At 39.1% G+C, this 17,445-nt stretch overlaps 1 protein-coding gene across 4 annotated transcripts in view; it reads left to right on the forward strand.

Annotated features, from left to right (window-relative positions):
- Nucleotides 1–5,503: 5,503 nt before the first annotated feature.
- Nucleotides 5,504–17,445, forward strand: part of PWWP3A (PWWP domain containing 3A, DNA repair factor) — a 38,038-nt gene continuing 26,096 nt past the window's right edge. The window contains exons 1-4 of one of the 4 annotated variants that reach the window (XM_072111852.1): nt 5,504–5,723; nt 7,094–7,201; nt 11,088–11,780; nt 17,266–17,391. In XM_072111852.1, coding sequence (XP_071967953.1) covers nt 7,189–7,201; nt 11,088–11,780; nt 17,266–17,391 — 832 coding nt within the window. In that variant the 5' untranslated portion in view covers nt 5,504–5,723; nt 7,094–7,188. The remainder of the gene's footprint in view (nt 5,724–7,093; nt 7,202–11,087; nt 11,781–17,265; nt 17,392–17,445) is intronic. The other 3 variants (XM_072111843.1, XM_072111833.1, XM_072111824.1) reach the window with 3 other exon arrangements.

Here is a 17,445-nt window from a genome sequence, read left to right on the forward strand (position 1 = left end):
AGCTTTATTGTTTTGAATGATACAGAAGCTGGCTATGTATCACAAAATTCTGTTTTCATTACTAATCCCCCTGCATGGGGTGCACCTTGCGCCTTGACCTATTGTTAAGTATTTTCCTATGTTTTTGAAACAATAAAACCTTGTTGAAACTAAAAACAGATCAGCAAACAGATGTAAAAAAAAAAATTTAAACCGAAGCCTGCTGTGGGGCCCTGCCACTCATAGTTACGGCACTGCATCTATGCATGACAAACTTCTATGAGCTTTATCTGCTGTGTAAATTGCAACTTCAAAGTGCCCTTAAGTAAAATACATTGTTGATTTAAATTAAAAATAAATCTGTTCCTGTGTCCTTTTTCCCCTGCCTTTTCCTTATTGAAGTAGTTTGTATAAATCAGCTTTATGTCTTCCACTAACTAGAGATAAAGTTAATCTTTTACATTTTTATATTTTCACGTAGCAGCATTTTTTGGTTCATTTTTCGCTCCCAACCTTCAAAAATCTATAACCTTTTCATTTTTCTGTCTATAGAGCTGTGTGAGGGCTTATTTTCTATGTAAAAAATGTATTTCTCAGTGATGTTACTTATTATTCCATGCTGTGTACTGAGAAGCTGGAAAGAAATTCTAAATGTGGTAAAATTGGGGTGAAAAAACACATTTGCGTTGCTTTCTGATGGGCTCCGTTTTCACGACTTTTACTGTGCGCCCTAAATGATACATCTACTTTTTAGGTTTTATTGTGTTTGAACACATTTTCAAAAATTAAAACAATGTGTAAGAAATTTGTTTCTAATTTTGCCATCTTCTGATGCTAATAACTATCATACTTTGGTATAAAAAGCTGTGTAAGATGTCATTTTTTGCAAAATAACCTGACATTTTTATTGCTACCATTTTGAAGTCTATGCCACCTTTTAATCAGGGAAACAATGTATATAACATGTATATAACATGACATGGTATAAAATTTCAGGTTTAGCCAAATAAAGACTCTCAGACCTATAAATCAGACCTGAGTGAAGTTGGCCCCCCCACCTTGTTCAAATCAAACAAAATTGGTGTCAAACGTTTGTGCTACGTTTGTGCAGCAGAAATTTTCGTTTGTGCCGCTATTGTTTTTAAGATTTTAATGAAACTCTGGAAACTTTCATTAAAATCTCGATAACGATGGCGGCACAAACAAAAATTTCTGCTGCACAAACGTTTGACACCAATTTTGTTTGATTTGAACAAGGTGGGGGGGCCAACTTCACTCAGGTATAAATCAGTACTGCGGAAGCAACATGCATGCTATTTTCAATCCCTCACTCACAGTTAAAGCATACACATGAAATGGTTTGTACAATCAAATAGTGACTTATAAGCAATAACTATATGTGAGGGGTATGTAAGGGAAGGGGAAAGTGTAGGTGTAGGAGAGTGGAGGTAGGGGGTTAAGGATTTACCAGTTGCCCCTAATTCTCCATGACTACTCTGGACATAGTGGTTTTGACACAGTATTTACACAAAAGAGACATATCCTGTCGATTTTCTTGAAATCCAGCCAGGGCCCCCGGTTTTGATATGTTGCTTAGTAGTTTGGTTGGAGTACGCAGCAAGCACTTCCATGCTGTTTAGCAATGAGGTTTCTGAGAGCAAAGTGGAACTAGAGGTTACCTTAGTTGATTTCACAAGTGTGGTATCAAAGTCCTCGCTGCTACCAACAAGAATCCCATCAGTGAGCATCTGCCTTTATTTTTCACAAGTGGGAACATGTTCAGCAAAAGGGTAGCAGGTTCATAATTTAGTTCATTGCCTGTTAAAATAGAAATGAGTTTTAGGACACTAGCCCAATAAGGTCTCAGCAGGGGGCACTCACACCAAATGTGAGTCATTGGGGGGCATTTACTTAAAGTGTCGGTGTCTGCATTGGCTTTGTTACCGACCTGCTCTCGGAAAGAAGACACACATTTAATGTTGTAGAGCTGTGCAGAGACATTTCTGGCGCCGAGACCATTTTCTGTCCCCGAGACCATTTTCTGTCCCTGGGACCAAAATCTGTCCCGAGCACCAGAAATATGTCCAACAGTCCCTGCTAGACCAGTTTTCTTTTGGTCTAATTTCCGCCAGTTTACAGCGCCCAAAAATGGCTGTGACACATATTAATTCTGTCTGAGTTTCCACTCCGCCAAAGCCACGCCCCTTTTCGGAGAAGAGTCGGAGCAGACGGAAAAAGGCATTTTTTCTGTCCCCGACAGCTAATAAATAGGTCTGAGAGCAGAACATGTGGTGAGAGCGACACAAAACTGGCAGAAACACCATAGTAAATGTCCCCCATTGTTCCAAGAGTCTGCCAGCATCTCCAACATTCACTGGAGCATGAAGGGTGCATGACAAGCCCTATGAATCTGTATCTTGTTTACACTTTGTTTCTAGTCTGTTTCATGTTAGGGGAGGAGCTTCTGCTCCCTGCTCCCAATGGAGGAGGCAATGTGAAAGTGAATGTAGCAGAGCTGGAAGTGTCCAAGACAGAGAATGCTGCAAAGCTGCATGTGTATGCAGATGTCTACTGCACAGAATAGTGAAGTACAAGATCTTCCCTGTCCCCTATCAGTCCCTCCATTCCAGTCTGTGATTCTACAGAAGTTTCTCTGTCCGTCTCTGCACAGCATGCTGCTTCCCTCCCCCATTTTGTCATCAGCAGTATCAGCTTTGTGCAGATTAGCTATTAACCCTTAATACTTACACATAACAGGATATAGACTGCAAGTAACTGGTTTACTTATGATTTCTTTCATGTATTACATGCTCTCTGCTCCTCAATGTGATGGAAGCTGCCAGGTGAGCCATTGACCTGAACTTTGGCATGTGGTGAGTTATAGAATGCTTTGATTCTAGCTAAAGTGGCAGGTCCTATGCCTATTTGAGATGGGATTCCTTGAGTCGACCCTCAGTCCACCATGTCAAATGGAAAGGAGTAAAGTCATGTGTAAGAGGTTTTAACAAGATGAAGCAGGGAAAATGTTTTTAGACTGTTGTCCCTTGCTTCTCTTGTGGGGATGAAGCCTACCTGGTCAGACTGGATGAGGGACTCCACCAGGCAAGCCAATTTTGGTGTCTTTGTTGATCATTGTGATATAAACGTAGAGAAAGTAGGGAGGGAAGAGGTTTTTGTAAGATAGAATTTATAGAATTAAAGGCAGCAATTATACGGGCAGAGAGGTCCTCAGTAAGTGTTTTGTAGAAGGCAGCTGTGTTGCTCCTGGAGAACCTGCTTATGCTGGGCCTCCAATCTATAGAGATAGATCAGGAGAGTTCTATAGCTCCCTTTTCACCTTTCAAACATGCCATGCTTCTTGACTACAGCCCTAAGTTCACATTTCATGGCTTCTCATGAAGGGCTACAGAGGAGAACTCTTGTCTCTGGTCAGTGTTAAAGGTCACTATGGTATGTTTAAGGTCCATAAATCATACCCAATCACGTAATAAGGATTAATTTAACCTCCAATTAAAGGGATCACATTTGTGCTGAGTAAGGCCTAGTGAACAAGTAATTGGAGCATGGTCAGAGTGGTAAATCGCTCCAGTCTGTGACCCCTGGATGTGCAACAGCAAATGACCAAAGATGTAATCACTCCTGCTTTAAGTGTTACGTACTGTGGAAAAGGAGTAATCCCTGTCAATCTCCAAACATCACATAGTTGCAATGTATGTAGGGCTTTTCTGATCCTATTCTTATAACCTATAACTTGATTGTCCTTTATGTGCCTGACTGTGATACCCCACTGAGGGATGTATAGTCATTACTACTTTGACCACCACCCTTTTGTTTTGTTGTTTCTGTGGTTTTTAATCTTGGTTTTAATATTTTTTGAAGTGTCAATTCATTGTATAATAAAGACCTCCTATAAATTGCCACCTAATAATGTTAGCTGTAAACTTGGACTTGCAGAAAAAAAAAAATGTACATGTCTACATAAGGCAATCCAGACACTGCTCTCAAAGATAACAGGCTACAAGCAGTGAATGAAAGTGGAGCAAAAACATAAGTAATGCGCTGAGCCTTGCTCAAAACTCCAAAATCGGGACACAGCCACTTAAGACTGAATTCAGACACTGCTCGTCATTATAGTTAGCTACGATCAGTGAAGCTAAAAACGATACTAACCAAAGTGTGTGATACAAAGGCATGTAGAAACAAGCTACAAAGTGCAACATTGTATCAGCATCCACAATTCATGCTCTCACCAGCACACATTCTGTAAAAACGATCTTAATGCAATAACTGATTGTAGGCTTTCAGACACTATACCTCTTTAATGTTCCTCCATGAAAAGAAAAACATGCAAATATAGAAGTACTGTAGTAAATAATAACAGGGGTTAACAAATGCATGCAGGAAGGAATACTTCCTAATCTCTTATATAAATTAAAAAAAGGTTTGTAGATTTAAATATTTCTTGTGCACGGATATTTTAATAAAAGGTATATTTTTTCTGCCATAATTTATCTCATTCCCCTTTAGTAAATATTAAGCTACTATTGGTGGTGTACACTGGGCAGAATAGGACCACCTGTCTATTGTATTAATCAATATTTTTCCATGAACCTGTGGTAATGAACATTGAAACCAGGCAAGGCGCAATGGCACATGTGTGGCCAAGTGAGAGATTGGTCGCATCCAAGGACAGATATCTTGTTTCTTAGGATATGGTCAGATGTGCATTTTGAAACAATGAAAACACACATTTTTGGCAGGTTTACCATGCATTTGGTTGTTCAAATCCCTTTTTCTTAACTTCTGGAAGTGTAAGCAACTGTGCAAATGTTAACAAACTTGAATAAACTTCCAGAAATAAGAAAAAAAACATTCAAACCTGCAAAACACATGGTGAACATGCAAAATTGCATACATTTTAAAACATGCATTTAAAAGCACACCAAAAATGCACCATGTGACCGCACCCCAAGGGTGCAAACACACATTCAGGTTTTTTAGATTCAGTTTTTGGGGTCCAAACAGGAGTGGAGTAAAAAAAAAAAAAAAAAAAGTAGAAGTACCTTTCAATTATATGTTCTCACCCTTTATCATCCACAACTGCTTTTGGCTTTAAAAAGTGCATCTGAAAAACTGTGTCCGCACCCTGAGGAACAATGTGACTTATAGGAAGTTATGTGGTGCTCCAGCTCCCGTCTGAACCTAGACCAGCTATCTAAAACACTTGCAGAATTCATTGGAGACATTAGGTCAGGCAGCCATTCTGTCTCCATTGCACAAAATGAACCAACGTCTCAGCTTACGGGTACAAACAATATCTCCATAAACAGAACTTCAGCAAAAAAAAGAAACAGTCCACACATGTGCGCGTATTCTGGCGGGAACTTCCTACCCGCGCCTCCCAGCAACCCACCAATATCTCACAAGGCACCGCCTGCGACAAAACAAAAAAAAAAAGAGAGAGCGACCCACCCCCTCAGTCTCATTGGTCGTTTTAAGAGAAAGCAAGTGAGGGCTCCTCCCACATTACGTAGCTCACGCCCTCGTTCCAGAGCACATGCGAACGAAAAGAGGGGACGTCGGAAGTGGGCGTGGCTGTGCCAGGCGTCACTTGTTGGGCGGTGTCCGGTTGGTAACCGCAGACCCTCTGAGAGCTGACAACCCGCTGGCCTGTAGAGTACGGACCGTGTGGGGGCGGGTCGTGTGCGGTATACTGGTGCGTTTTCTCTGCTGCTCGTACGTAGGTGATCGGTGTCCGCTACTTTCCGCTGATGTTTTTATTGCCTCTGTGTCCTTGTATCCTGTTTAACTTTTAGAACGTGTGATTCTAACTGCGGTGACTCCTATATGTCTGGATACATGCAAGTTCCAGACCCGTATACTGTGTAGATGGAAGGTGTCAGCTGGGTGTAGTATATGGGTTGTAGTAGTGAAGTCTCCCTGTAAATAGGGGATTAATGTCAGATCCCTAAAGTGAAAGGATTGTTCAGGACCCCCATCACTTGATCATCCAGCCTGTGTAATGTAGAGGAACCACTTGAAGCATAGCTGCTGTTGGCTGACTGCTGAGGATTTGACTAGTCTGATCGCTGATGATCATCACAGCCACTTGGCAGAGGTGCCAGGAAAGTTCATCATATCAATAAGCCGAAGCTACAGTGGCTGTGTACTACTCTAATGGCACTCTTCTAGTGATATGTGAGGGTCCTTCACTCATCATAACCTAGTAACCCCCCCATCTCGGGGATTGGGATCTCATTCCAACTAATGACAGGTCCAGAACAGAAGATGAATGAATGAACAAAAAATGAATAGATAACTCTGTGCTCCCTGCTCACAATATTTGGGAGTGCAAGGAGTGGTGGGATGCATATGCTCAACGCCATTCCATTCATAAGTAGGATCATGACCCTAGCTTTTGTCAGTTCAGGTTAGAGTTTGTGCCATGATCAGAATCAGAGCTGTTTCCCCTTTGTTTTGTGTATGGAATTTGGATACATTCTATACACTTCAACGCTACTGTATTACAATTTTTTTTTTTGCGTAATAATACGCTATGTGTGTGAATACTCCTCTTTACTGCAGAAAAGGATTCTTGTCTGTCAGGGAATCTCCTACATAGGACCCTTGCCGAAAGCCATCACATAGCGGCTATATGATATGAAGCACATCCATATGATGATTTATTCCTTGATCCAAAATAGTGAACTGTAAATGCTTGTTCACCTGATGTTCTATGTAGGGAATTTTAATAGGAACAGCAACATACCCTTTTGACCACAAACTGATAAAGTATTGCACTGCTTCACAGTGCAGCCAAACATGGCGTTTTTATTATGTTTAGAAATGCAATGTTTACGTGCAAAACACAGGATGCTCATCAACTAATGCAAGCGCCATGTGAACACACCCTCATATGTCTATCATGGTAGTGGGATGGCGCCAGAGTACATGTGCCTGTTTGTAGGCAAGTCTGGTAAAAAGTGCTTGTCCTGTTACCATTATGATTATCTGTAAAATATATGAGAATGTTTAAATGGATTTGGGTACGGGGGTATAACATTATTCTCTTATTCTGTACTTCAATGTCTTTTGGTGTGTTTTTTTTTTTTAGCTAACAGTGATTGGAGAATAAACAAGTGAATGGAAATCAAGAAGCAATACCATGAATGCTTCTGAGTATGTCTTTTGTATGTGGAATAATCAGCTATGGCCAGCAAAGGTGGGTGCAGTTTTTTATGTGTCTGCTTTGCCCCATTCATACATCAGTGTGAGCAACCATGAGAAGCAAACTGAGTGAAGGAGTGGGTGAGCAGCGCTGCTCACCTCCTCCGCAAATCTGGGCATAAGTAGTACCCGACAAGGCTTGGACACAATGCTCAACACACTGTGCATGCGCATAATGCACCTCTCTGGGAGCCGTTAGCCACATGCCGTTTTCTCATGGCTGACGTATATGGATGTAGGTGTATTCAGTTGTTGCCCATCATTTTTAGCTTCTGTTATGTTCCTTTAACCTTTCACTACCAAGGACATATATCATACTTCCTCACAGGGTGGCATCTCTATGGCCGAGGATGTATAAGATACGGCCTGGATTCTAGGAGCCAGAACTGTGGATCCCTGGCACCTGTAATCTTTCAGTGTTTTTTCCCTGAAAGAGGATAATCTGCTATTTCATAGGAATCTAAAGTTATGTTTCTAGGTACCAAGGAATAAAATATATATTCATGTTTACGTTAACAATTTGGGTGAAGTTATTTTTAAAATCTATGTTAAATCACTCCTAACTGCAAGTGTGCTCAGTCTCCAGTTTCGTAACTGACAGGCTACATGGATTTGCTTGGAGGAGGGTGTACATAGAAGCTTCTCACAATAAAAGTAAATATTGACTTTATCTGTTGTTAAATTTTGATAAGGAATATGCTAACTAATGTTCATGTTACTAACCCTCTCCTATCCAGAACAATCTAAGAGCACATTTAGGCCTCTTTCACACTTGTATTTTTCACACGCTTGTTCTGCGCATGCTTTTGACGTGCTGAACTTGCACTGCACTCTGACCCATTGTAATCAACAGGCCTTTTCAGACTTGCATTTTTTTTCACGCACACACTTTTTTTTAACGCGTGTTTAAATCTAAGCATGCTCTACTTTTGCAAATCGCGTGCATGAAATATGCACCATACAAGTCTACAGAGATGCATCAAAAACGCATTGCACTCTGAGAAACATGCAAGTGCAATGCGTTTTCACGCATTAATTGCCAAAGATAGACAGAAAATGCTTTGTAGCAAGGTATCCGCTCACTTACGGTTTGATTCAACGTAGATTCAATCAATGTGCTGTGCAAGGAATCAGGCAAGACTGGAAAATACTCGAGTTGAAAAGAAATAGCATTCCAGCACTTGTCTTATCTTCTTAAAAAGAGGTAAGTTTATTCCATATTGTTAAAAACGCAAGGTCATAATAACCAAATTACGATCTACGTGTTTCGGACTGTTATTATTTAGTACTTGGTCATGATCTATCTAATCATGATCATGACTAAGGACTAAATAACAAAAGTCAGAAACATGTAGATCGTAATTTGGTTATTATGCAAGACGTGACCTTGCGTTTTTAACTATATGGAATTAATTTACCTTTTTTTAAGAAGATAAGACGAGTGCTGGAATACAATTTCTTCTTTTCAACTTGAGAAAAGATAGACCTCAGACCTTTGTCCTTTTCACGCACATTATCTGCGTGTGAAAGCGCATTGAAATTGCATTGAAAACGACACTGAGCAAACTCTGACTGAAAACTGATTGAACTCTGATGAAAAATGTCAGGTTTTTCTGATTTTCTTATTGCGTGATTGTTTATTTTAATGTAAATTGAGTGAGAGAATGAACATTCAATCCTCTTCACTTTATGTGGCTACATATTAACACCGCAACCCAGAACTTGTCTAAGAAGTTGTATGTAACATGAAAAAAACCACACACATCCTTTAATAAAGTTTTTATTACAAACCATCCCTCTGTTATGGCGTTCTTACTGAAATACTTATGAAGGTTCTGTTATTGCGCTGCTAATGCAATGGCTTACATCTAAAAGTGCTTGTTATGTCATTGGATTGGTCAATGGATATACATTGGGGGGGGGGGAATAAGTTTTTGATCCCGTGCTGATTTTGAATTCAATTTAGAGAACGAATCTAAAGAAAAAAAAATCAGAAAATCACATTGTTTTTGATATTTCTTAAGTTTTTCCTTAAAGGGGCTTTCCCATTAAAGAAAATTCTCAAATAACATGTTAACACAATAAAGGTAATTTTTAACCCTTTACTTCACAATTTTACTCAGTTTTATTGCTGTTTTATGCTCCTATAACTCAGTGATGGTCAGTGTAAAATTCTAGGGTGTGGGCGGGACTCTATAAGCAGACACATTATGATCCATCTAGATCTGTGAGCTGACAGTATGGTTAGATTATCAGGGTTCAAGGTTTATATACACATTATTTTTTTTTTAGAACATTGTACTAGTATCCATGAGATGATGAGATCCATGAGATAACTATTACACACGATGACAGTCAGCTCTCCTACATCTCTGCTACAACACTCTAGATCTGCTGTGCCTTCTTATCTGTCTGTAGCTTGTAGTTCCCCTCAGACTGCTGCTGGGAGGATGTCAGTGTATGTGTCTGTCAGCTCTGGACTGCACAGGGGCGAGGCTAGAGTGCAGGAAGCAGAGATAGAGAAACTTGGCTCAGAAATCCAAGATGGTGTCCGCCGACCCCAAGTCAGAAGTTACAGGGTCGTGTCTAGGGGCAACTGAAATTGTGTACACCAGGACTGATAGAGACAGGTTGGAGTCATCAGTGAAATGCTGTATTTTTGTTAATAGCAATGAATTAGATAATGTGTTATTTTGTTATCTTTAGTATATTTAAGAAACTTTTCTTCCTGGGAATACCCCTTTAAAGGAAATATAACATTTGCGTTTATGCATTATGAACCAAACATACCTTGAGAATGCTGTAGCTACACAGATGCAAAAAAACATATCTTGTTTAATGCCTGAATTGAGTGGTTTTGCTGAAAAAAACAATTATAAAATTATGATCATGAGGATCTGTTCTCCTCTGGCTGTCCCACTGCCTCTCCTCCTAACCCTAATTATGCACTGCTGCAGAGAACAATATTCACTGTGTTGTCCCCAACAGGCAGAGGTAATCAATCACTGCACCACCCCCTAGCTGTGATGTATGAGTCATCCAGCTCAGGTTGATTAGTCCTGTCTGGACAGTTCAGGCAGCTCTTGTGTATGTGGCAATAATATGTTTATGTATGGCAGCCAGTCTGCACCCAGCTTTCCCACGGTCCTGAATTTTATATTCAATATAGTTTATTGAGAAGAAAGGCAAAGTGTAAACAAAATTCAACAGCATGTTTCAGGCACACATATGATCCGTGTACAACACAATTTCACAATAATTGTACATGGTTAATGGGCAACAATCTCACATAAAGATACAATAAATGGGCTTGAGCTTGATAGCTGTTAAGTCTGCCCAGAGAAAATTGAGAGCTGAGAAATGACCAACCTTTCTAACAGAATGAAAGAAACGGGCCTCACAAATACAGGGCAATATAACATGACATTAGTTTAAAGTACTACGTTGTCATAAGAATTTGCTCATTATGATGTTGCATAACCTCAACTAAGAGGCAATGTTCAGACTGGAATAATAGGTAATTAAAAAAGAGAGTACAGAGAAAAAGAGTGGGGGAGGGTACAGGACGGGATACACACAAGGGAAGGGGGAAGGCGGGACTATCTGATGGGTAGAGGGTATAACGGGATTCCCCATCAAGGTCTCTGAAGAATCAGAATCAAGTAAAGGTCCTGAATTTTATAATTGTTTTATAGCAAAACCACAAGGATCAGGGATTAAACAAGATACGTTTTTTTTGTCAGTGTAGCTACAGCGTTCTCAAGGTATGTTTGGTTCACAATGCATAAAAACAAATGGTACATTTCCTTTAAAAAAAGTGTTTGCTTATTTTACAGGTAGAACTTTGTGTGTGCTTAAAATATTGTTTGCTTATTTTACAGGTAGAACTAAAAAAAGTGTCCCAAACACTGAAGAAGTAAACTATGGAAAGTCTCTGAAGCTTGCTGAGGAAATAATCAAACCAGCATCCCAGAGTTCATGTCCACCCAGGACAGAGTTACATGAGCAGAAAGATCTCATGTTTGACAAAAAAAAGTATAAATCTTCTAGAACTACTATTAGACCAACTAAAATAAGGGATAAAGGGAAATGGGAGGAAAGTAATAAGAAACAGATTAAAGCAGAAGCAGGTGTTTCTAAAGATGCTCAGGAAATTCCTACTTGTGACACTGGAATTTCTCCAACTAAATGCAGTACTCCACAAAGTATTCAAAGAAACAGAAGAGCATCAGCAGACAAAACACTAAATCCACCTGCGTGGAAAGAAGAAACAGTATGTGATGTATCTCCTGGAGATGATCAACAATCCAAAAGTAGTGTATTAAGGCGCAGATTAAAGAGCTCTACCAATACAGACAAGGAATTGGAGTCTTTGACCATAACTGAAAAAATAAGAGGCCAGAAAGGAACTAAGCAGCGTCCTGTACAGCGTAAAGTACGTTTTCCTAAGAAAACTCAAAGAACCGATGCCGATTTACAGGCAGAGTCTTCAGAAACGGACACAGAGCAAGGAAATGGTCTCCAAGTGCACAAGAATTTGAAGCATCACATGCCAGATTTTGAAGAGGATAAAGGTAGCGTTGTAACCTGTAATAATTCTGCATGTTCTTTTTTTTGTACAAAGCTTCAGCAAACTTTTATTATTCCTATTTATATTGAAATATTATTATTTATTTGGCCTCTTAGCTCATCATGTCATCATTGCAGTATAAATGCACTCTGCCATACAATATACAAAACGGTGCTGGCGCTGGCCACCCTTAACCCCTTAGTGACCAAGCTCATTTGCGCCTTGATGACCAAAGCCTATTTTTCAAAACCAGAATGTGTCACTTTATCCGGTTATAACTTTAGAAGGCTTTAAAATAGTGGGAAATTTTAGTTGATTTATTTAACATTTTGTTTATGAAAAAAGGTGAATTTGGTAAACATTTTGAAAAAAAACTTGCTGTTTTCAAACTTCAAAATGTTAAGGTTTTTAAACTGATAGTAATTGATTTGTGTAGTTACGCCATGTCTCGGCTTTAAGTTGGCGTCATTTTAGAAGTGTTTTTTCATTTGTTTTATTACAACACTAGAAATATCACAAATCAAACAGCATTCTCTCAAATTTTCAAGAAAATTTTAGAATCAATTATTTTAGGGGCCATTTTATTTCTATAGGGGTTTTGGAAGTTCTCTTAATAGAAACCCCAACATTTCACCCCGTTCTATTAACTTTACCCCTCAAACTATTCAAAATAGTACATAGGAAGCTTATTAACCTTTTAATTATTTTACAGAACTTCAAACTTTTTTTTTTTTTTAAGAAAGCTTTATTGATTTTTACATAAATTATACACAAAATACATATATGCACCAATATTTCCTACATTTCTTACATATAATAGATTCCATGCATAGAAAGGTACTTATGTGCATCTTGATTTACATTCCAATCTTAGCACTACATTATAATCTATACAGAAGTCAAATAGACCCAAATATTAAAGTGCCATCTATATTCAAACATTAACCTAAAGAATGGAGTCTCTAGATAAATACAAAACAGTTTCCATTTTCTCCACATCCCCTCTCCCTCCCCCCCCCCCCCTGGCAGGAGGGGAAAAAAAAAACTAACTCAAAAAACTAACTATAATAAAAAAAATGTTTTCTTTTTTTTTTTTTTTCTTCCCTCTCTTCTCCCTCAAACTTGGATGATTCTTAAGAGTATTAACCTTCCCGTATGCTGGTTTGTCTAGTTCCATTTGTCCCAAGTTCTAGCCCATTTCCTCATAGTACCCCTCTTCTCAGCCTGTATTCTTTCATATTCTTTAACCTTTAAGGATAGATTTATCCACCTCCTGATTGTTATTTTCTTACCACTGTTACTGCCCCATTCCCTTACAATCAGCACTTTCGCCAGCATCATTAATTTGAGAATAGTTGCTTTAAGGGTTGATTTACTTTCCACGGAGCTACATTTCCCAATAATAGCTATCGAGATGGAAGGAATAAGAGATAATTCTAAGGTAGTATTCACCCGCTGGAATACTTTACTCCAAAACTCATGGATTGCCTGACATGACCATATTACATGAGTGAAGTCAGCTCCAACCTCTCCACATTTGAAACATAGGGACGATTCCCTGATTTTCATCCTGTACAAATCAATAGGGGAGTAGTACAGCATATAAAGAATCTTAATCTGTATTATTCGATGGTTTTCGTTTGTTGATCCTATCTTAGCGTATTTATCATTAATACATTCATTTTAGTTGCAAAATGTACCCATGTTAACTGAATAAAAGTAGAAAATGCATCCGCAAATACATTGTGCAGTTTCTTCGGCGTAAGAGGACACTCCTCATGTGGATGTAACCCACTGTCAGGGCACATCGTGGGCGTGGAAGGGAAGGAGCCATTGAGCTTTTGTAGGACATAAAAGTTTTCAGGTGCCATGACATGTTTCTAGAGCCCCGTGGAATTTTGTTTGCGCTTTGTAACCCAATCCAAAGGCTCCATCTGCAATAACATGTTGAGGTAAGATTGCTTTTCCTTCGCGTTCAATTAACATGTTGAATACACAATGTTACCAAAACATGTGTTCACGAATGGAGACTTTGGATTGCGTTTCCAAACGCAACCAAAATGCCACGTGTAAACATGGCCTCAGGTATCTCAGAGAATTTTTTTAACTTTTTATAATGTGGTATAGGGGGCATTTTAACCCCTTGACAATAATGGGCTTTTTCCATTTTAGTTTCTGCTTCACTCCCCACTTTCAAAAATCAATAACTTTATTTTTCCTTGTACATAGCTGTATGAGGGTTTTTTTCTGCATAAGATATTGTACCTTCATGTTGTTTACTGGGAAATGGAAATACAATTCAAAATGTGGTAAAATTGACAAGAAACCACATTTGCGCCATTTTCGTGTAGGCACTCCAAATAGCATCTCTAATATATTCTTTGGTTTGGTATGATCGCAGGGTTTTATTACGTGTTAATAGATTTTACAAAAAATTCAAACCTTTTGTACCAGAAAAAAATTATTACTTTTACCATATTCTGACTCCAATAACTTTTTCATACTTAGGAGAACGGAGTTGGCTAAGGTGTCATTTATTTCATGGACAAGCTGACTTTTTCATTGATACCATTTTGGGAACTGTACAGCGTTTAGAATTCTTTTTTTAATTGTGTTTTATATGTGTTTTGAAATGGCAAAAAAGTGTTGATTCAGACATTTGAGCAAATTTTTCTGTTACGAGGTTCACCGCCAGGAATAACAGTTTTTTTTAGATAGGACAATTTGGGACGCATTGATACCTAATATGTTGTGTTTTTTTTTTACTTCCAGTTTTTTTTTATCATTTATTGTTTTATATGTGTAAGGCGCTTTTGGGACATTTTTATGAATTTTTATTTTTCATTTTTAAATTTTTTTAATTATTATTTTGTTTTTACCTTTTTAATTTTACAATACTATCATATGAACTAGTGATGATCTGATCACTAGTTCATACTAATGCACTGCAATAACCGTGTATTGAAGTGCATTAGAAGTGTCAGCCTATGCTTCTGCATAGGCTGACAGGCAGCTACTCGGTCCAGCCAGATGCCGATGGCAGACTGGGTACGTTCATTTGGTCCCCAGCTATGAATAAGGCACGATCGTGGGTCCCGGGAGGAGAGGGAGGAAGCCCCCTCCCTCTACAGGTACGTAGATCCCGCGGTCACAACATTGACCGCAGGATCGAATTGGTTAACAGCTGGATCAGAATGAAGGGACCCGTGCAGACCTTATGTTGGGCTGACGGAGAACCTCTTTGGCCTAGCCTTAGGGCTTTTGTTTTCGGACACAGATTCTGTTGGAGAATTTTCTGTATTTGTTGCGGTTTCTTTGGCATAAGAACTTCTTCAGAATTTTTCCACAATTCTACTTGTTTCACTTGACTTTTATGCCCTTAAAGTGATTTGTCTTTTTACTTCGTTTTTTTTTTTTTGTGTGGGTCAGGATATTAACTCCTTTACCAATATACATATATCAAATGTTCTGCACTGAACATTAAATGTTTCCTGAAATGTAAGTTAAAGCTCCTGATTCAGAAATGTCTTTCAGCTCATCGGCTGCCATTCTTTTGCATTCCTGAACCTGGGGGCTTCACTTTCCAGGAACCGATGCAGGACATTTAGACTATCAAACTATTGCCAAACCTCCAAAGCTTCAAATGTGTTCTTAATACCTATATATTTAGGCAAGCCTATCACATTCCCTAACTGCATGAAACTTCCGCTATTTTTTTTTACTAACCCGTCCTCTGTCCTCCTTCATTTATGTAATCCTGTAAGCACTAGATACCAAGTTACTTCACTGTGGTCCCATTGACCTTGGACTGTGTCACGTGGGGAGATTTATTACAAATGTCTTAGAACAGAACTGTTCTAGTTGCCCAATGGAAACCAATCAGAGGTCAGCTTTAATTTTCCAGTAGTTAAAACTGAGCACTGATTGGTTGTCATGATAAATCAGAACGGTTCTGCTCAAGCACACTTCTGATAAATCTCATATATGCATATAAGTTGCCAACTAATGACCACTGGTTTCAGCAGCATTATCCATTTATTAAATATATATTATGTTCCCTTACAAAAAAGGCCTGACCATTATACAAGCTCTTATATCTAGAGTCCATCCTTCCTCCTTGTAGATCAGCGATGGCGAACCTTTTAAAGGCTGGGTGCCCAAACTAAAACCAAAACCCACTTATTTACCATCAAGTGCCAACTTGACAATTTAAACAGTAACTTATTGCTCCTTGTTCTTCCGCAACATTCAATTGTATTGGTCCCCAATACGATTACACCAATATAGTTGAAAGCAGGAGGGTAAATTTAGACCTCATTATAGCTTCTCTCCAGGGTCTCTCTGTACTGGAAGGATCATGGGGCCATCAAAAGATAACCTGGCCCTGTTCACACCTTCTCACTCTTTCTGCAGTTCTAATCAGTCAAGGCTGTGTCATCTTAAAAGAGCATTGAGAGCAACAGGAAGATTCCAGTCCTGTCTGCAAAACTCTGTCCTGGGGCAACAGCCTGGGTGCCCACAGAAAGGGCTCCGAGTGCCACCTTTTGCACCCGTGCCATAGGTTCGCCATCACTGTCATAGATTGTAAGCTTTTGCAAGCAGGACCCTTACTCCCTTTGTTTCATATGACTATGTTTTACTCTGTAATGTCTTACTTTGTATATCTACCGCATAATCTATAAAGCGCTAAAGAATATGATGGCACTATATAAATAAAGATTATTATTGAGCTACTCATACAGCCACATTCACTTTAATGGACAATACAGCCATCCATCTAAATGGCCTTACTGTCCACCGTACCGTGAAATCTATAGGGATTTTTAAAATACATGCTGCATACAGTTGTGCACCATATGCTACTGTATATGCAGTATCCAGGGAGACCATAATCGGTGGGAGGTGCATGCTGTCAGACAGCCTTCATACCATTTCTGGTTTCATACAGCATAATAATGCAGGACTGGGGAAATCATACGTTGGTGTGAAAGGGGCCTTGGATATATATTTGAATATTGATAGTCTTTAATTCTTACATTGCAGAATACACTTTAGTGTGGAGTGAGATGTAAAAGGCTGATTAATTCATTTTATTCAGGAAAGGTGCTTATAGTGCTGTAAACAAGTGACAGCACCCTGCCCTTTTAGGGGCTTGCTAAAATAATGTGATGACTGCCGCATCCTTTAAACCATCCAAGGACACGCCCCCATATATTTTAATTAAAACATCCTGGGAGCTTCACCAGAGGACATAGTGGTGTAAGTCAGGTGTTCTTAAGTCAGGGGCCTCCTGTATGTGAAATTAAGCGCCACACCAGTTGCTGAAGTTTACATTGTTCTACCAGTTGGTAGGAGGCAATATGACAGGAGAAGAAAAAAGAGCAGTAGCTATCTCTATTATGTTTGCAGACTTTGTGAACTGTTTTCTTTCTCTCCACAGTTCTATTTACACAATTTTCTTTTTTTTTTAATGTATCGCATTTTAACAGGTTTATCGTCATCTGAACTCTCTCTGGAGATGACCTCTCCTGAATGTACAGATGTGCATGGAGTGTCCCCACCACATGATGATACAGAGGAAGATATACAACTACCGATTGTTATCCTCCAGAAAGGTATGCTGTCTGCTAGTATCAGCTGACTAATGTAAAAGCTAATATAAGCTTCAA

Source organism: Engystomops pustulosus, chromosome 1, assembly GCF_040894005.1.
Source record: "Engystomops pustulosus chromosome 1, aEngPut4.maternal, whole genome shotgun sequence".
NCBI lineage: Eukaryota > Metazoa > Chordata > Amphibia > Anura > Leptodactylidae > Engystomops > Engystomops pustulosus.